The 19,563-nt window shown below is 49.3% G+C and overlaps 1 protein-coding gene across 1 annotated transcript; it reads left to right on the top strand.

Annotated features, from left to right (window-relative positions):
- The first annotated feature begins 8,563 nt into the window (after positions 1-8,563).
- LOC123074194 (aspartic proteinase CDR1-like) lies at positions 8,564-10,117 on the top strand. Its single transcript, XM_044497096.1, has one exon. The coding sequence runs from the start codon at positions 8,564-8,566 to the stop codon at positions 9,971-9,973; it is 1,410 nt and encodes a 469-aa protein (XP_044353031.1). The 3' UTR covers positions 9,974-10,117.
- The last annotated feature ends 9,446 nt before the right edge of the window (positions 10,118-19,563 follow it).

Here is a 19,563-nt window from a genome sequence, read left to right as displayed (position 1 = left end):
CGCGTCATCCCCTTCCCAGGCCTCGCCGTTGTACACCGCCTTGGTGCTCTCGGCGCGGCGTGGTCAATGTGGTCAACGAACGACTTCCATCGGAAGAGTACTGTATGTGGAGAGGCTGACAGCTGGGTCCACGGCCGCAGCAAGGAAGTGCCTCCTTATTAGGCACAAAATAATTATTCCTCCACCTGACAGCAGGGACCCACCGGACGGGCCACCATATTTCACGGAAAAAATGTTTCCCCCCTGACAGCTGGGACCCACCAGCTACATCTTCGCACGCAAGGAAGTGCGTCCATATTACGGGCAAAAAAGTGATTCGCCCCCTAACTGCTGGGACCCACCAACTTCATCTTCGCACGCAAGGAAGTGCCTGACAGTCGGGACCCACCTAGTCGAAGCGTACGTAGCGTTGTCATTCTGGTCGCGAACGTGTACATGCATATGATCGGTCTGTCTGCAGGCTGCAGCGATGAACCGTGGCCGAGTAAGGAAGGGCACGTGTCGTAGTAGAGGCGTGCACGTGGCATGTACACGTACGTACATCGGCCAGGGTGCAAGAAAGTAAATACGGCCACGTACGTACATACGGGCAGGCTCTCGAACGCCTACTCGCGCATACGTACGGCCAGGGCTCGTGTACATGGCTGGGTCGGAACAGAGAAACTGCGTCGTCGTCGTGTTCATGGGGAGGCAACGGAATGCGTCGTGTTCATCGGGAAGCAACGGAACGCGTGCTGTTCATCGGGAGCCAACCGGCTTGGACGGAACAGCCAATGGAAACGAGGCCTGGCGTACCACAGAACAAAGGAAACGGCCTTGTGTTCGACCGACCACGGTCGAAACGGCATCCTGTTCATCGGGAGGGGTCTGGCGTACTGCTAAACGGAGGACACAGACCTCCTACGGTCGAAACGGGGTCCTGTTGATCAGGAGGGGTGTGGCGTACCGCAAAACGGAGGAAACGGACTTATGTTGGAGCGCTTCGGTCGAAATGGGGGTCCTGTTCATCGGGAGGGGTGTGGCGTACCGCAAAACGGGACTCCACGGGATATTGTTCATCTCCACTGTCGACCTCCTCCAGCCTCCAAGGGCTACTGTTCATCCACCGTCGACCTCCTCCAGCCTCCACCTGCTACTGTTCATCCACGACGTCTCCCCTCCTGCCTCCACCAACCACTGTTCATCCACGGGCTCCTGTTCATCCAGCCTCCACCGCTCCTCCACCAGCTACTGTTCAACCAGCCCTCTTCACGGGGTCCTGTTCAACCACCCCTCCATGGGCTACTGTTCATCTAGCACTCCACCGGCTACTGTTCAACCAGCCCTCCACGGGGTCGTCATGTTCATCCAGCCCTCCATGGGGTCCTGTTCATCCACCCCTTCACGGGGTCCTGTTCATCCACCCCCAACCGGCTCGATCGGGGTCCTGTTCTTCCAGCGACAACGGCCTCTACTACCATGGGGTCATGTTCATCCAACCCCCCACCGGGAACTGTTCATCCAAACCCCCTCAACAACGCTCACTGTTCATCCAGAGGCAGCATCGCTCGGGTTCAGTTAGAGCCCAACGCCTCGCTCGGGTTCAGTTAGAGCTCAATGCCTCGCACACACGCGCGTACGTATGAGAGAAACGCCCATCGCTCGGCCCCCGACCACCCACCGTAACCAGGAACTCCCCCGATATTTTCCTCGCCCTCGCTTCTACCACAGTTTTTTCATCATGGACGGCCCAAAGAATGTCATGCAGCTGCGTCTCCGGCCCGCCCAGGACGAAAAGCCCATTTTCTGTCATGATTTTTTGTCATAGAAGTAGGAGCCCACCACATCTATGATGATAGCGGGTTTTGTCACAATTATCGTCATAGAAGTGTCATAAGCATGACAGAAAAAAATTTGTTCGGCCCAAAATGTCACGAATGTGTCTTTTTTTGTAGTGACATTAGTGGACGAGGCTTATTGGTGAGTCCAAGGATATTCAGAAGGTCTATGACATCATGCATCGCGTGTTTCGCAATGTGCTTCTGCCCAAGGTTGGGAATCAGGATGAGATCTATGGGCATCTTGTTGACTTGCTTGTTGCTATGAAGACCAAAGTGGGGACTGTAGGGGAACGCAGCAGAAAACAAAAAATTTCCGACCTACGCACCAGCCTAGGACCACTATGGAGACTGCATACATGGTTTGATCTTTTTCGTTACCGACTCGTAGCGCAGCGGGAAGTAGAGTCGATGACGATCGGCGGTGCAGATCCCCGCAGCTAGGATTTACAACCTCCCAACCGCGAGGATGTATACCCTCATCTGCTCCTTAGACAGCCCTCCAGGAGGCGGTCGAACAGCCCCCCGGACAGTGTCGTGGACAGCCCTTCGGGAGGACCTTCGAAACTCGGACGGTCACACGGACAGCCCTTCGGGAGGCACTCACGAACTAAGACCGAAACTACGATCTCTCTACAGAGTTGCACACATACGGTGTCATCTATCCGGCAGGGCTTCGCCGTCCAGAACTAGTTCCTGCCGGAACCCAGACAGCCTTACGGCTCTACGAAACTCTTTTCGTGGGAGGGAGAGAAGAAGCCAGATAATGCATGGCATGTGTATGAGAGCAAGGGATGAGTGTGGAGGGCTGCCCCTCCACCTCTATTTATAGGAAATCCCAAGGGGGTAGGGTAGTTTCACAAAAAACCCAAAATGCACATGAATGAAGTCCTTCCACAAGGGCCTAGGAGTGAAACCAAGGAACAAGAGGGTCCCCAAAGGGGGATACCCCATGTGGCCGGCCACACCCCCATGAGGGGCCCAAAAAAATGGCTCCTATCCATCCATGTCATCCCCAAGATCTTTTGGAGCAAAGCCCCAAAAGGTGGCTTTCCATAAAGTAACCATAAAGCTGATTTTCACTATTCACGACGACATTTTTCAGCGTCTGAGCGAACTGAAAATAATGTGGGCTAAGAACATTTCCAGTACCCACTAAAATGATTTTCAACGCGTTCCGAAACAATTCCGGTTTTAGAGATTTTCATCTGCGAAACGCATCTGAAGTGGCTCAGGCAGCTCCGGAACATTTCCGGTTTTTATCTCAGAAAATTCCAAAAAGCTTCCAGAATGATTCTGGCATCCTCCAAGAATTATCAGGCATGTGCCGAAACCAATTTGACTTAATGGTGTATCCCGAAACAACTTTTCGGTATCATCGAAACTTATCCGATGACCTCTCTCTGCGGTACGATTCCGCTGTCCGAAACTTTTCGGTGTCCGAAACTTTTTCGGTGATTTTCTCTCAGACTCCCTGTCTAGTATTCAGCAGATAGATGACCCTTAAGCGTGTGACCCTATAGGTTCGGTGAAGTATAGACATGACCCGGAACCCCTTCCGATCAATGATCAACATCGGAGCCGTGGACACCCATATTGACCCCTATACCCACACGAATAAATATTCGAGTGAACCTCCAGTTGCCGTGTGCTGTTCCTGTTGCTTCGCGATATGTTACAAATACCCGAGGTGAGACATGTTGGCATTCCCGTGGATCAACAACTTGTCCACTATGCTAGTTACCTCGTTACCGGTATTGTTCTCTTTTCTCGTTATCGTGTTCCGGCATCCCCGTGATCAAATCACAAAGTGTCTGGCCAGACGATGATGGATACCGTAACACCGAGAGGGCCCAGAGATATCTCTCCATCGTCGGAGGAGCAAATCCCAATCTTGAGCTATCAAGTTACTTGACACACTTTTCCATGAACCCGTAAGCCGCCGTAATAGCCACCCATTTACGGATGACGTTTAACAAACCCCAAAGTTCATGAAGCAAGCATGAAGAAACTCGATACTCTCATGGTCTAAGGAATCATGCAAACGTTAACCATCTCTTTGTTATGTACCAATAAACTTGTGACGAATGAATCTCATAGCATAACATCATGCCGGGTCGATTCAACACAAATGTTCTCTTAACATTATGCCCTCAAGGTTGCTGACATAGACATGCCCATGATCAGGAAAACATAACCATCATGCAACACTTGAGCTAGTCTTAGAGGCCAGACTAGGAATACATTTTACCGTTTATTATTCCACACGTGCATATGAGTCTTCCTCCGAGCCTCGTGGTTATTGCAGACTCGAGAACCATAGCAGTTATAGCATGGAACATAAACATAATTATGAACTCGGAGATAAATAATATCATTTATTATTGCCTCTAGGGCATATCTCCTACAGGGACTCGTGCTACTTTTGATGCGTCCAATTGGCTTTGGCAGGATATGTACAACACTGTCATCTACAGAAAGGTTCCCATCTATGCACCGTTTGTCATGTGCTTTCTGAACTCAGTTTGGGCTGTTCGCTGTCATGGAGAGTTCCTCACCTCACCAGATAACCTCACCGTGCATGAGGTCAAGCAGCTTAAGAAGAAGAAGCATGCTGAGCCCCGCTTTCCTGCGGATGATCCCGAGGATGTGTATGCCACCTCTGATGATGAGGACTTTGAGTTGGAGCCGGGTGCCAAGCCCTCCTGGGTGGCCAAGCTCACTTCTAAAGTGAAGAAGACCTTTTGCCTTCAGACACACATTCAGAAGAAGATGTATGAGGCACATGTCAATAAGAAGCTTGCTCGTCTCTGTCAGATTGCCATGATGAAGCACCTCAATATGCCTGTGAAGAGTGGATCTGAGAAGAGCATCACTCCAGAGGACTGGTGGATCTCTACGCACAACACCTGGAGTGATGATGAGGCTGAGGCATCTGGTCATCCTGCAACCTCCACGTCTGCTGCTGTTGATGGTGCTATGGAAGAAGATGCAGAGTCCGAAGATCGTGATTCAGATGAGACTGAGGGGTCAGACGAGATCTACTGAGCTCTGGGGCGTTAGCATCACTCTTTTCCTTTTTGGTGTATTGATGCCAAAGGGGGAGAGAGGTCTATTAGGTCTTGGGATTTGCATGGGAGTTGCTTGGGTGTATTTGTTTTTCGAGTTGAGAGTTGAACTTGAGTTTCTTTCTGCTCTTTCTTAGTTTGTGGACCCTGTGATGTGAGACTCGACTTGCATGGCGTGAGACATGCATTCTCTATCTATCTACCTTATCGGTTTATCCTTAGCTTGTTACTCTCTACTTATATGCTTATTGTTTATCTATCTCAGATAGTAGGAGTGGTGGGTCTATAGAATCTAGGGGGAGCTTTGATCCTAATGTGTGACTTTGCATTCCAAAAGCAAAATCAAAATAGCGCACACATCTATGGGGAGCCCGTCTATATTTTCTAGACCTCTTGTGCAAATTTCGTTGTTGTCATCATCCACCAAAAAGGGGGAGATTGTTAGGAAATTTCCCATCTTTGTGTTTTGGGTGATGATGACAAGTCTCCTTATGGTCTAATCTTGTGTTAAGTTCTTCAGGTTCTCTATGCTCAGGTATGCATCGATTAGACATTCTCTCTGGAAGGAAAAGATCGAAGACGGAGTTTTCTGCGCGTTTATTTCCTTGGTCATAGGAAACCCGTACTATCAAGAGGGAATCCACATCGGAAGGCATTGGGTGAATCATTGCACGTACACTCTTCTCGTCACCCACCATTACCTTCCATTCTGTGTAGAGAGAGGTCCCTTTTGTTTCATACTATTGAAGTGGTTTCTCCTTCGCGGTTGTACCGCCCACTAGGGCGGTTGTACCGCTGGCCTGTTGTACCGGCTCAACCACCACCCCATGGGTGATACCCTGGGGTTGCACCTCCCAGGTTCTTGCCAAGCGGTTGTACTGCTGCCCCGGGCGGTGGTACCGCCCTCTCGCTGGAAGAACTCCGGAGTTGCATCTTGGGCGGTTGTACCAGCTGGGTACCGCCCGACCACCAGACTCGCTTCTGTGATAGGGCAGTACTTGGGCGGCGGTGGCCCGGTTGTCCCGGTTGTGCTCTACATACCGGTACTACCGGGTGTCCTAAGCGGTTCTATCGCTTGGGACTTAGCCACCCCTAGCACCAGGAGCAGGTGGTAGTTCCGGAGCACTACCGCTCGACCACCGCCCATAGGGGTCACTCCCTTCTAGTTTCAAGGCGGTTGTTGAGCAGTAGAGAAGCGGTTGGTCCGGTTATTACTGATAACCGGTACTACCGCTCTAGCGTCCGGTTGTACCGCTTGTCAGGGTTTCAACAACTTACCCGTGATTCCCGGTTGTACCGGGGAGAGGAGCGGTTGTACCGCTGCAATGTAAAAACTGCTGTAATGGTTGGATCTTAGGGTTTCCTATATAAAGGGGGCTTCTTCCACCTACCCTCTTACCTCTTGTCTCTCTCTCTCTCTCTCCACCATTAATGTCCTTCAAGCTTATTGCCCGATTTCTCTATAGCCACTCAAACTTGTTGATTTGCTAGGCATTGAAGGAGGAGACCTATATATACAATTCCACCAAAGGATATTTGATTCCCCCATACTTTCTTCTGTGGATTTTGTCACTCTTGGGTGTTTGAGCACTCTAGACGGTTGAGGTCACCTCTGAGCCATATTCCATTGTGGTGAAGCTCCGTGGTTTCGTTGGGAGCCTCCAATTTGGTTGTGAAGAGAGCCCCAACCTTGTTTGTAAAAGTTCGGTTGCCGCCTTCAAGGGCACCACTAGTGGAATCACGACATCTCACATTGTGTGAGGGCGTGAGGAGAATACGGTGGCCCTAGTGGCTTCTTGGGGAGCATTGTGCCTCCACACCGCTCCAACGGAGACGTACTTCCCCCAAAGGGAAGGAACTTCGGTAATACATCCTCGTCTCCACTTGTGATTATCTCTTCCCTTTACTTTGTGCAAGCTATCATTATGTTGTATCCTTTGCTTTCACTTTGTTGTTGTTTGCATCATATAGGTTGTTCACCTAGTTGCACATCTAGACAACCTATTTGTTGCTAAACTTAATTTGTTAAGAAAAGCTAAAAATTGGTAGTTGCCTATTCACCCCCCCTCTAGTCAACCATATCGATCCTTTCACCGGCCCAAATGGGCGCGCGAGGGGTGCGCACTTCGACTCCCCCAGCGCGATGTATAGGAGCTCCCGTCCAGGATACCAAGGCTCGAATCACCCCAGTGCTCCTTTTTCTACACTGTTTTCTTTTAAGCATGCGAGAGTTGGCCGGCCCGTTATTGTAGACTCTTGCAGGAGAGTTGTTTCGGTCTCGCTTAATGCGAGATATAGCACCCGCACTAAAAAAACCTATCACCTTGGTATTATTGCCCAACTACACATGACATGATGTTCATGATCCATGCATCATTCATGTGACGACATGCGATTTTTCCGTGCCTGAAGATCCTTTGCAAATGTTAAAGCTTCACAACACGCCTATGCCTCTAACGTTGCAGGATGAGTTAGGTTATCAAACACACGAGCTGATGGCCCCTGGAACTTTCCTTCAACATTTCTGCAACACAACCACTGACGCTCCCTTCGCTTGCACCTTCGCCACGCCTCCGTCCACATTGAATTTCATGTAACCAGCGAAGGCGAACTTGGCCATTATAGCTCGGTGATCAGTTAGGACAACAAAGGAAGAGTGAATTCGAGGAGGCGACCTTCATCCACGAAAACCGTGCTTCAAATTCAAATGCACATAATTTAGTTTGGAGCGTTTTATCACTCGAAACTTATCATTTTGTTTGGCTCATCGAGCCCTGGGATATATCAATTATACAGTAGTACCTTTGAACATGGATCAATGAAGGCCACTCTTAGGGCATCTGCAATGGAAGGCGCTTCCAAAGGCGCTTGAGAAAAAAAAAAGGAATTTTAAACCTGGCGTTTGCCTTGGAGCCTTTGTGTACAATGCTGATAGTTAAGCGCCTGGCTCCGGACCAGTTTAATCCGTGCGAAAAAAGGGCTGGAGCGCCCGGCGAATGATATGGCATCGACGCCAACAATTTTCCTGGGATTGGATGGGAATCGCTGAAATCGAGTAGGATTCGAAACCTGGCGTCCGTCCTTAGCGCCTGCATTGTAGATGCCCTTATACCGCTAAAAAAAAGTGTAACAGATTGCATATTTGCTGCAGAAAAGTGCCGAATGGAATCACTGAAATGAGCCCGACATGAAGGGCAAGACGTAGAACAAAAGGAAGCTTAAACTGGAGAACGGTTACTACAAATTTTCCAGGTGACCGGTGGCACCAAGCAATCAAACACTGCCTCTTCTTGCCACTCCAGTGGCCGATATTCCGGAAACAATCCTTCTTCTACAAGATTAGCTAGTACAAGATTAGAAATTGCAAATTTCTCGTCGTGATCTTTTGGCGCGAATTAATGGCTGCCTTCAAAAAATGCAGTGGAAACCGCACTATCTACCCTTGATTCCATTCCATGCGTAGTGCAGCACGTAATTACAATAACGCAGCGAGCTGCCGAATGGCACTCGACAGTTTCATGACTTCATATCATATCACGACTTACCACATTCGTCTCCCCATTAATCATCTACCATTATGATCTTACGCAAATTCGCCTATAAATACCGCCCTCTGCATAGCAGCAGCAGCAAAGCAACCCCAGTAGAGCTAATCCTTGGGAGTTAAGCTAGCACAGAATGCCTCGGACGATGGTATCCGGCGCTCTCCTGCTCGTCGCCGTCGTCCTGACGGCGCAGCTGTGCGCGGGCACGGCGTACGCCGGCAGCGGTGGCGATGGCTTTAGCGTGGAGTTCATCCACCGTGACTCGGTCAGGTCGCCGTTCCACGACCCGACGCTCACCGCGCCCGCCCGCGTGCTCGAGGCCGCGCGGCGGTCCGCGGCCCGCGCCGCGGCGCTCTCGCGCTCCTACGTCCGCGCCGACGCGCCCTCAGCTGACGGCGTCGTGTCCGAGGTCACGTCCAGGTCGTCCGAGTACCTGATGGCCGTGAACATAGGCACGCCGCCCACTCCTATGGTCGCCATCGCCGACACCGGCAGCGACCTCATCTGGCTCAATTGCAGCTACGGAGACGACGGTCCTGGTCCGGCGACCGCCCGTGACGCGTACGCGCAGCCGCTGGGCGTCCAGTTCGACCCCTCGAAATCGACGACGTTCAGCCTCGTGGACTGCGACTCCGGCGCGTGCGGCGAGCTGCCCGACGCAGCCTGTGGCACCGACTCCAAGTGCAGGTACTCATACTCCTATGGCGACGGGTCCCACACGAGCGGCGTCCTCTCCACAGAGACCTTCACCTTCGCCGCCCCGGGCGGCCGCGGCGATGGGACGACGCGCCTGGCCAACGTCAACTTCGGCTGCTCCACGACCTTCGTCGGCACGTTCATCGGGGACGGCCTCGTCGGCCTCGGCGGCGGCGACCTCTCCCTCGTCAGTCAGCTCGGCGCACACACCTTTCTGGGCCGGAGGTTCTCCTACTGCCTCGTGCCCTACTCCGTCATGGCCTCCTCCGCGCTCAACTTCGGCTCCCGGGCCGCCGTGACGGATCCGGGCGCGGCGACGACGCCGCTGATCCCATCTCAAGTGAAGGCATACTACACCGTCGAGCTCCGGTCCGTCAAGGTCGGGAACAAGACCTTCCCGGCGCCGGACCAGTCCCCCATCATCGTCGACTCCGGCACGACGCTCACATACCTCCCGGAGGCGCTTTTAGACCCACTTGTGAAGGAGCTGACACGGCGGATCAAGCTCCCGCCTGCGCAGTCGCCAGAAAAGTTCCTGCCGCTGTGCTTCGACGTGAGCGGGGTGCGGGAGGGGCAGCTTGCGGCCATGATCCCTGACGTGACGCTGGGGCTGGGCGGCGGCGCTGCGGTGACGCTGAAGGCGGAGAACACGTTCGTGGAGGTGCAGGAGGGGACCCTGTGCTTGGCGGTGGCGGCGATGTCGGAGCAGTTACCGGCGTCGATCATCGGGAACATCGCCCAGCAGAACATGCACGTTGGGTACGACCTCGACAAGGGCACCGTGACCTTCGCCCCAGCAGACTGCGCGAGTTCCTACCCCGCCCCCACACCCTCCGGCTCTGTGTAGTGGTAGCTTATGAAAACGGAAAATTGAGGTTCCGCTGGGTGCCGGCAGATCCGGATCCTTAATCGAGTGCTCAAGATTGGTGGCCAGAATAATGTATAAGTGGAACTGTTACTCAAATGAAATAACTGCAATACACTCTTAACGTGATAGATGATACAATAGGTCACATGTTATTCAGTCCAATATAATGCTAGACCTACAAAATTCTACTCCCTCCGTTCCCAAATATAAGTCTTTCTAAAGATTCCAACAAATGACTACATACGGAGCAAAATAAGTGAATCTACACTTTAAAATATGTTTACAGACATCCGTATCTTGTAGTCCATTTAAAATGTCTAAAAAGACTTACATTTAGGAGCGGAGGAGTGCAAACATTTTACTTAATAACTTTCCAAACTAATCATCTCCCTCCCCCTGAATTCAATTGAGGTGAGCCCCTTCATCCACCTATTACCTATTATCAACCTGCTATGCATGCGCTGCCCTTTTCTCTCCCAAACAAATGCACTCATTTATTTTACCTTCACTAACTTAAATCGTTCACATCTTTTAAACCTGATAATTCATAAAAAAATCAGGAAAAACCACACAAAAGACTGTTCCCCCAAACCAGACTCTATGGGCCAGCCTGTTTAAGAACCCGCATGTTCATTGATTTTTTTCGCTCGTCTATGGCTAGTCAGCTAGCTTAGGAAAATTGTGTAGAAAAACTAGCTTAGGAAAAACATCTGCCTTTTTCTGTTAATTCATAAAATGGCATAATAAAAAGTACATTGGTTTTGAAAGAAATTTGTGGATTTTACAAAGTCCATGAATTTGAAAAAAACATGAATTTAAAAATATTCACAAATTTGAAAATTTTGACTTTTTTTAAAGAGAGCAAAAATTTATAAATATTCATGAATAGAAAAATAAATTTGAAATCAAAGTCAAAACAAGAACTAAAACAAAAAGAACAAACCTCACGCGGAACAATCTAAAATGTTTACAAAACCGGCTAAAAGGGAGTTCAGTAGCGCCGCCTCCCTACATGGGTCGTCCATGTAAACTACTAGCCATAAAAACCATCACCTAAGTATTGCCCATTTACACATGTTGTTCATGATTTTCTGTGCCTGAAGATCCTTTTCAAGTGCCAAAGCTTCACAACACGGCTATGCCTCTAATATTGCAGGATGAGTCAGGTTATCAAACACACGAGCTGATGGGCCCTGAAACGTCCATCAACATTTCTGCAAACAACCACTGATGCTCTCTCCGCTTGCACCTTCGCCGCACCGTCGTTCACTTTCTTTTTTAAACAGAGGCAAAAGGCGTGCCTTTTTCATTAATTAAGGAGAAGGGTTTAGAGTACAACATATCAGCTCCACAACACAGCCCGTTTGAAAAGAAAACAACAACTACTACTCTCACGGCATGATGATACTCAGGTGCCTAGCCGTTGCGGTGGTCCAAAGTCAGGTCGCGAATGTAGTAGGGCAACGTTGATTTTTTCTTGAAGACTCTAGCATTCTGGGAAGCTTCCTCCCTGGCAAGGGAGAAACATCACCATGGTCGGCCGGGCGGCTTTGGTTAAATTGGTCATTACTTCACAAGTCGTTTACCACATCACCCCCTCGACGGCCCCTGTTACACAACAACAAGAAGATTGAGTGTGCCTTCCTCTAGTCAGCTAAGGATAAACTTCTGGTATGAGGCTCATTTTCCTATGTCTTTTTATTCCCCTTAGGGCAGCCATTTGTGGCATTTTATTTGTTGAACTCTATTGAACTCGGATGTTGAACCTTGCATTTTTTTAATAAAAAATGGATGTGTGCATCACTAGATGCGGAGCTAAGGGTGTCCCCCTCTCTAAAAAAAGATAAAACTTCAGGCACAAAATGCAAGGTCAACTGGGAGTCTGCCTGCCGCCGCACCCGCATCGGTGGGCTTGGGATCCTCCACTTAGGAAAATTTGTGAGAGCTCTCGCACTGAGATGGCCTTGGGTTGCGTGGAATGATCCTTGGGTTCGTCTCGAGCAGTTTCAACTTTAATTGGGCGTTGATGACATCATCTCTTGGAAATTTGAGGCAAATGGAAAGTATTCGGCGCCCTCTGCTTATAGGATCCAACTCTTCGGGTCCACGTTGACTACCATGAACAAGACCATCTAGAGGTTTGGACACCTCCCATGGTCAAGTTACGCGTCCACATTGAATTTCATGTAACCAGCAGGAGGCAGGATCCAACACAGGCTGCTCTCACTGGTGCGGGCCTCACACCATGCATTGGAAGACTAATCTCTAGCTCGGTTGTGATGCTCTCAACAAAGGAGAACTTGGCCATTATAGCTCGGTGATCAGGGAGATTCAAGAAAGGAAGAATGAATTCTGGGAGGTGATCCACGTCCACGAAAAATGAGCTTCAAATGCAGATGCCCATAATTTAGTTCGGAGCATTTTATCACTCGGTAGTGGTCATTTTGTTTGGCTCAACAAGCCTTGGGATGTATCAATTGTACCTTTGAAAATTTATCAAGAATGACCACTCTTACAACTAAAAAAAGTGTAAGGGACTGGCTAAGTGCTAGTCGACTGAAATCCCAATTTGGGTTAGTCGATGGTGTTGGGGAACGTAGTATGCAATTTCAAAAAATTCCTACGATCACGCAAGATCTATCTAGGAGATGCATAGCAATGAGAGGGGGAGAGTGTGTCCACGTACCCTCGTAGACCGAAAGAGGAAGCGTTTACTTAACGCGGTTGATGTAGTCGAACGTCTTCTCGATCCAACCAATCAAGCACCGAATGTACGACACCTCCGAGTTCTGCACACGTTCAGCTCGATGACATCCCTCGAACTCTTGATCCAGCAAAGTGTCGAGGGAGAGTTCTGTCAGCACGACGGCATGGTGACGATGATGGTGAAGTGATCCGCGTAGGGCTTCGCCTAAGCACTACGTGAATATGACCGGAGGCGTAAACTGTGGAGGGGGGCGCCGCACATGGCTTGGAACAATTGATGTGTGTTAGAGGCGCCCCACCCCCGTATATAAAGGAGGGAGAGGGGAGGAGGCCGGCCCCTTGGGCTCCTAGTAGGATTCGCCCCCTCTTCCTTTTATCGGAGGGGGAAAGGGGGAAGGAGAGAGAAAGGGAGAAGGAAAGGGGGCGCCGCCCCCTCACTTGTCCAATTCGGACTCCTCCCTTGGGGGGTGGTGTTGGGGATCGTAGCAGAATTTTAAAATTTCCTACGCATCACCAAGATCCATGTATGGAGTATACTAGCAACGAGGGGAAAGGAGTGCATCTACATACCCTTGTAGATCGCGAGCGGAAGCGTTCCAATGAACGAGGTTGATGGAGTCGTACTCGCCGTGATCCAAATCACCGATGACCGAGTGCCGAACGGACGGCACCTCCGCGTTCAACACACGTACGGAGCAGCGACGTCTCCTCCTTCTTGATCCAGCAAGGGGGAAGGAGAGGTTGACGGAGATCCAGTAGCACGACGGCGTGGTGGTGGATGTAGCGGGGATCTCGGCAGGGCTTCGCCAAGCTTCTGCGAGAGGGAGAGGTGTTGCAGGGGGAGAGGGAGGCGCCAGGGGCTGTGGTGCTGCTGCCCTCCCTCCCCCCACTATATATAGGGACCCCTGGGGGGGGGCGCCGGCCCTGGGAGATCAGATCTCCAAGGGGGGGGCGGCGGCCAAGGGGGAAGGGGGGGTGGCTTCCCCCCCAAGCCAAGTGGGGCGCCCCCACCCCTAGGGTTTCCAACCCTAGGCGCAGGGGGAGGCCCAAGGGGGGCGCCCCAGCCCACTAAGGGCTGGTTCCCTTCCCACTTCAGCCCATGGGGCCCTCCGGGATAGGTGGCCCCACCCGGTGGACCCCCGGGACCCTTCCGGTGGTCCCGGTACAATACCGATAACCCCCGAAACTTTCCCGGTGGCCGAAACTGGACTTCCTATATATAATTCTTCACCTCCGGACCATTCCGGAACTCCTCGTGACGTCCGGGATCTCATCCGGGACTCCGAACAACTTTCGGGTTTCCGCATACTAATATCTCTACAACCCTAGCGTCACCGAACCTTAAGTGTGTAGACCCTACGGGTTCGGGAGACATGCAGACATGACCGAGACGCCTCTCCGGTCAATAACCAACAGCGGGATCTGGATACCCATGTTGGCTCCCACATGTTCCACGATGATCTCATCGGATGAACCACGATGTCGAGGATTCAATCAATCCCGTATACAATTCCCTTTGTCAATCGGTACGTTACTTGCCCGAGATTCGATCGTCGGTATCCCAATACCTTGTTCAATCTCGTTACCGGCAAGTCACTTTACTCGTACCGTAATGCATGATCCCGTGGCTAACTCCTTAGTCACATTGAGCTCATTATGATGATGCATTACCGAGTGGGCCCAGAGATACCTCTCCGTCATACGGAGTGACAAATCCCAGTCTCGATCCGTGTCAACCCAACAGACACTTTCAGAGATACCCGTAGTGTACCTTTATAGTCACCCAGTTACGTTGTGACGTTTGGTACACCCAAAGCACTCCTACGGTATCCGGGAGTTACACGATCTCATGGTCTAAGGAAAAGATACTTGACATTGGAAAAGCTCTAGCAAACGAACTACACGATCTTTTATGCTATGCTTAGGATTGGGTCTTGTCCATCACATCATTCTCCTAATGATGTGATCCCGTTATCAATGACATCCAATGTCCATAGTCAGGAAACCATGACTATCTGTTGATCAACGAGCTAGTCAACTAGAGGCTTACTAGGGACACGTTGTGGTCTATGTATTCACACATGTATTACGATTTCCGGATAACACAATTATAGCATGAACAATAGACAATTATCATGAACAAAGAAATATAATAATAACCATTTATTATTGCCTCTAGGGCATATTTCCAACAGTCTCCCACTTGCACTAGAGTCAATAATCTAGTTACATTGTGATGAATCGAACACCCATAGCGTTCTGGTGTTGATCATGTTTTGCTCTAGGGAGAGGTTTAGTCAACGGATCTGCTACATTCAGGTCCGTATGTACTTTACAAATATCTATGTCTCCATTTTGAACACTTTCACGAATGGAGTTGAAGCGACGCTTGATATGCCTGGTCTTCCTGTGAAACCTGGGCTCCTTGGCAAGGGCAATAGCTCCAGTGTTGTCACAGAAGAGAGTCATCGGGCCCGACGCATTGGGAATCACCCCTAGGTCGGTAATGAACTCCTTCATCCAGACTGCTTCTTGCGCTGCCTCTGAGGCTGCCATGTACTCCGCTTCACATGTAGATCCCGCCACGACGCTTTGCTTGCAACTGCACCAGCTTACTGCTCCTCCATTCAAAATATACACGTATCCGGTTTGTGACTTCGAGTCATCCAGATCTGTGTCGAAGCTAGCGTCGACGTAACCCTTTACGACGAGCTCTTCGTCACCTCCATAAACGAGAAACATATCCTTAGTCCTCTTCAGGTACTTCAGGATATTCTTGACCGCTGTCCAGTGTTCCATGCCGGGATTACTTTGGTACCTTCCTACCAAACTTACGGCAAGGTTTACATCAGGTCTGGTACACAGCATGGCATACATAATAGACCCTATGGCCGAGGCATAGGGGATGACACTCATCTTTTCTCTATCTTCTGCCGTGGTCGGGCATTGAGCCGTGCTCAATTGCACACCTTGCAATACAGGCAAGAACCCCTTCTTGGACTGATCCATATTGAACTTCTTCAATATCTTGTCAAGGTACGTACTCTGTGAAAGACCAATGAGGCGTCTTGATCTATCTCTATAGATCTTGATGCCTAATATATAAGCAGCTTCTCCAAGGTCCTTCATTGAAAAACACTTATTCAAATAGGCCTTTATACTTTCCAAGAATTCTATATCATTTCCCATCAATAGTATGTCATCCACATATAATAAGAGAAATGCTACAGAGCTCCCACTCACTTTCTTGTAAACACAGGCTTCTCCATAAGTCTGTGTAAACCCAAACGCTTTGATCATCTCATCAAAGCGAATGTTCCAACTCCGAGATGCTTGCACCAGCCCATAGATGGAGCGCTGGAGCTTGCATACCTTGTTAGCATTCTTAGGATCGACAAAACCTTCCGGCTGCATCATATACAATTCTTCCTTAAGAAAGCCGTTAAGGAATGCCGTTTTGACGTCCATTTGCCATATCTCATAATCATAGAATGCGGCAATTGCTAACATGATTCGGACGGACTTCAGCTTCGCTACGGGTGAGAAAGTCTCATCGTAGTCAACCCCTTGAACTTGTCGATAACCCTTAGCGACAAGTCGAGCCTTATAGATGGTCACATTACCATCCGCGTCTGTCTTCTTCTTAAAGATCCATTTATTTTCTATGGCTCGCCGATCATCGGGCAAGTCAGTCAAAGTCCATACTTCGTTTTCATACATGGATCCTATCTCGGATTTCATGGCTTCTAGCCATTTGTCGGAATCCGGGCCCGCCATCGCTTCTTCATAGTTCGAAGGTTCACCGTTGTCTAACAACATGATTTCCAGGACAGGGTTGCCGTACCACTCTGGTGCGGAACGTGTCCTTGTGGACCTACGAAGTTCAGCAGTAACTTGATCTGAAGCTTCATGATCATCATCATTAACTTCCTCCCCAGTCGGTGTAGGCACCACAGGAACATCTTCCCGCGCTGCGCTACTTTCCGGTTCGGAAGGGGTGACTATCACCTCATCAAGTTCCACTTTCCTCCCACTCAATTCTTTCGAGAGAAACTCTTTCTCCAGAAAGGACCCATTCTTGGCAACAAAGATCTTGCCTTCGGATCTGAGGTAGAAGGTATACCCAATGGTTTCCTTAGGGTATCCTATGAAGACGCATTTTTCCGACTTGGGTTCGAGCTTTTCAGGTTGAAGTTTCTTGACATAAGCATCGCATCCCCAAACTTTTAGAAACGACAGCTTAGGTTTCTTCCCAAACCATAATTCATACGGTGTCGTCTCAACGGATTTCGACGGAGCCCTATTTAAAGTGAATGCGGCAGTCTCTAAAGCATAGCCCCAAAATGAGAGCGGTAGATCGGTAAGAGACATCATAGATCGCACCATATCCAATAGAGTGCGATTACGACGTTCGGACACACCGTTTCGCTGAGGTGTTCCAGGCGGCGTGAGTTGTGAAACGATTCCACATTTCCTTAAGTGCGTACCAAATTCGTGACTTAAATATTCTCCACCACGATCTGATCGTAAGAACTTTATTTTCCTGTCACGTTGATTCTCAACCTCACTCTGAAATTCCTTGAACTTTTCAAAGGTTTCAGACTTGTGTTTCATTAGGTAGACATACCCATATCTACTTAAGTCATCAGTGAGAGTGAGAACATAACGATATCCTCCGCGAGCCTCAACACTCATTGGACCGCACACATCGGTATGTATGATTTCCAATAAGTTGGTTGCTCGCTCCATTGTTCCGGAGAACGGAGTCTTGGTCATCTTACCCATGAGGCATGGTTCGCACGTGTCAAATGATTCGTAATCAAGAGACTCCAAAAGTCCATCTGCATGGAGCTTCTTCATGCGCTTGACACCAATGTGACCAAGGCGGCAGTGCCACAAGTATGTGGGACTATCGTTATCAACTTTACATCTTTTGGTATTCACACTATGAATATGTGTAACATCACGTTCGAGATTCATCAAGAATAAACCATTGACCAGCGGGGCATGACCATAAAACATATCTCTCATATAAATAGAACAACCATTATTCTCGGATTTAAATGAGTAGCCATCTCGAATTAAACGAGATCCAGATACAATGTTCATGCTCAAAGCTGGCACTAAATAACAATTATTGAGGTTTAAAACTAATCCCGTAGGTAAATGCAGAGGTAGCGTGCCGACGGCGATCACATCGACCTTGGAACCATTCCCGACGCGCATCGTCACCTCGTCCTTTGCCAGTCTCCGCTTATTCCGCAGTTCCTGTTTTGAGTTACAAATATGAGCAACCGCACCGGTATCAAATACCCAGGAGCTACTACGAGTACTGGTAAGGTACACATCAATTACATGTATATCACATATACCTTTGGTGTTGCCGGCCTTCTTGTCCGCTAAGTATTTGGGGCAGTTCCGCTTCCAGTGACCACTTCCCTTGCAATAAAAGCACTCAGTCTCAGGCTTGGGTCCATTCTTCGACTTCTTCCCGGCAACTGGCTTACCGGGCGCGGCAACTCCCTTGCCGTCCTTCTTGAAGTTCTTCTTACCCTTGCCTTTCTTGAACTTAGTGGTTTTATTCACCATCAACACTTGATGTTCCTTTTCTGATCTCCACCTCCGCTGATTTCAGCATTGAATATACCTCAGGAATGGTCTTTTCCATCCCCTGCATATTGAAGTTCATCACAAAGCTCTTGTAGCTCGGTGGAAGCGACTGAAGGATTCTGTCAATGACCGCGTCATCCGGGAGATTAACTCCCAGCTGAGACAAGCGGTTGTGTAACCCAGACATTCTGAGTATGTGCTCACTAACAGAACTATTTTCCTCCATTTTACAGCTGAAGAACTTGTCGGAGACTTCATATCTCTCGACCCGGGCATGAGCTTGGAAAACCATTTTCAGCTCTTCGAACATCTCATATGCTCCATGTTTCTCAAAACGCTTTTGGAGCCCCGGTTCTAAGCTGTAAAGCATGCCGCACTGAACGAGGGAGTAATCATCAGCACGTGATTGCCAAGCGTTCATAACGTCTTGGTTCTCTGGGATTGGTGCTTCACCTAGCGGTGCTTCTAGGACATAATCTTTCTTGGCAGCTATGAGGATGATCCTCAGGTTCCGGACCCAGTCCGTATAGTTGCTGCCATCATCTTTCAGCTTGGTTTTCTCTAGGAACGCGTTGAAGTTGAGGACAACGTGGGCCATTTGATCTACAAGACATATTGTAAAGATTTTAGACTAAGTTCATGATAATTAAGTTCATATAATCAAATTATTCAATGAACTCCCACTCAGATAGACATCCCTCTAGTCATCTAAGTGAAACATGATCCGAGTTAACTAGGCCGTGTCCGATCATCACGTGAGACGGACTAGTCAAGATCGGTGAACATCTCCATGTTGATCGTATCTTCTATACGACTCATGCTCGACCTTTCGGTCCTCCGTGTTCCGAGGCCATGTCTGTACATGCTAGGCTCGTCAAGTCAACCTAAGTGTATTGCGTGTGTTCCGAGGCCATGTCTGTACATGCTAGGCTCGTCAACACCCGTTGTATGCGAACGTTAGAATCTATCACACCCGATCATCACGTGGTGCTTCGAAACAACGAACCTTCGCAACGGTGCACAGTTAGGGGGAACACTTTCTTGAAATTATTATAAGGGATCATCTTACTTACTACCGTTCTAAGCAAATAAGATGCAAAACATGATAAACATCACATGCAATCAAATAGTGACATGATATGGCCAATATCATTTTGCTCCTTTGATCTCCATCTTCGGGGCACCATGATCATCTTCGTCACCGGCATGACACCATGATCTCCATCATTGTGTCTTCATGAAGTTGTCACGCC

The sequence above is a fragment of the Triticum aestivum genome, chromosome 3D (genome assembly GCF_018294505.1).
Source record: "Triticum aestivum cultivar Chinese Spring chromosome 3D, IWGSC CS RefSeq v2.1, whole genome shotgun sequence".
In the NCBI taxonomy this organism is placed as follows: domain Eukaryota; kingdom Viridiplantae; phylum Streptophyta; class Magnoliopsida; order Poales; family Poaceae; genus Triticum; species Triticum aestivum.
Note: the sequence above shows the minus strand (reverse complement) of the source record. Positions and strands in the feature narration are given on the sequence as shown.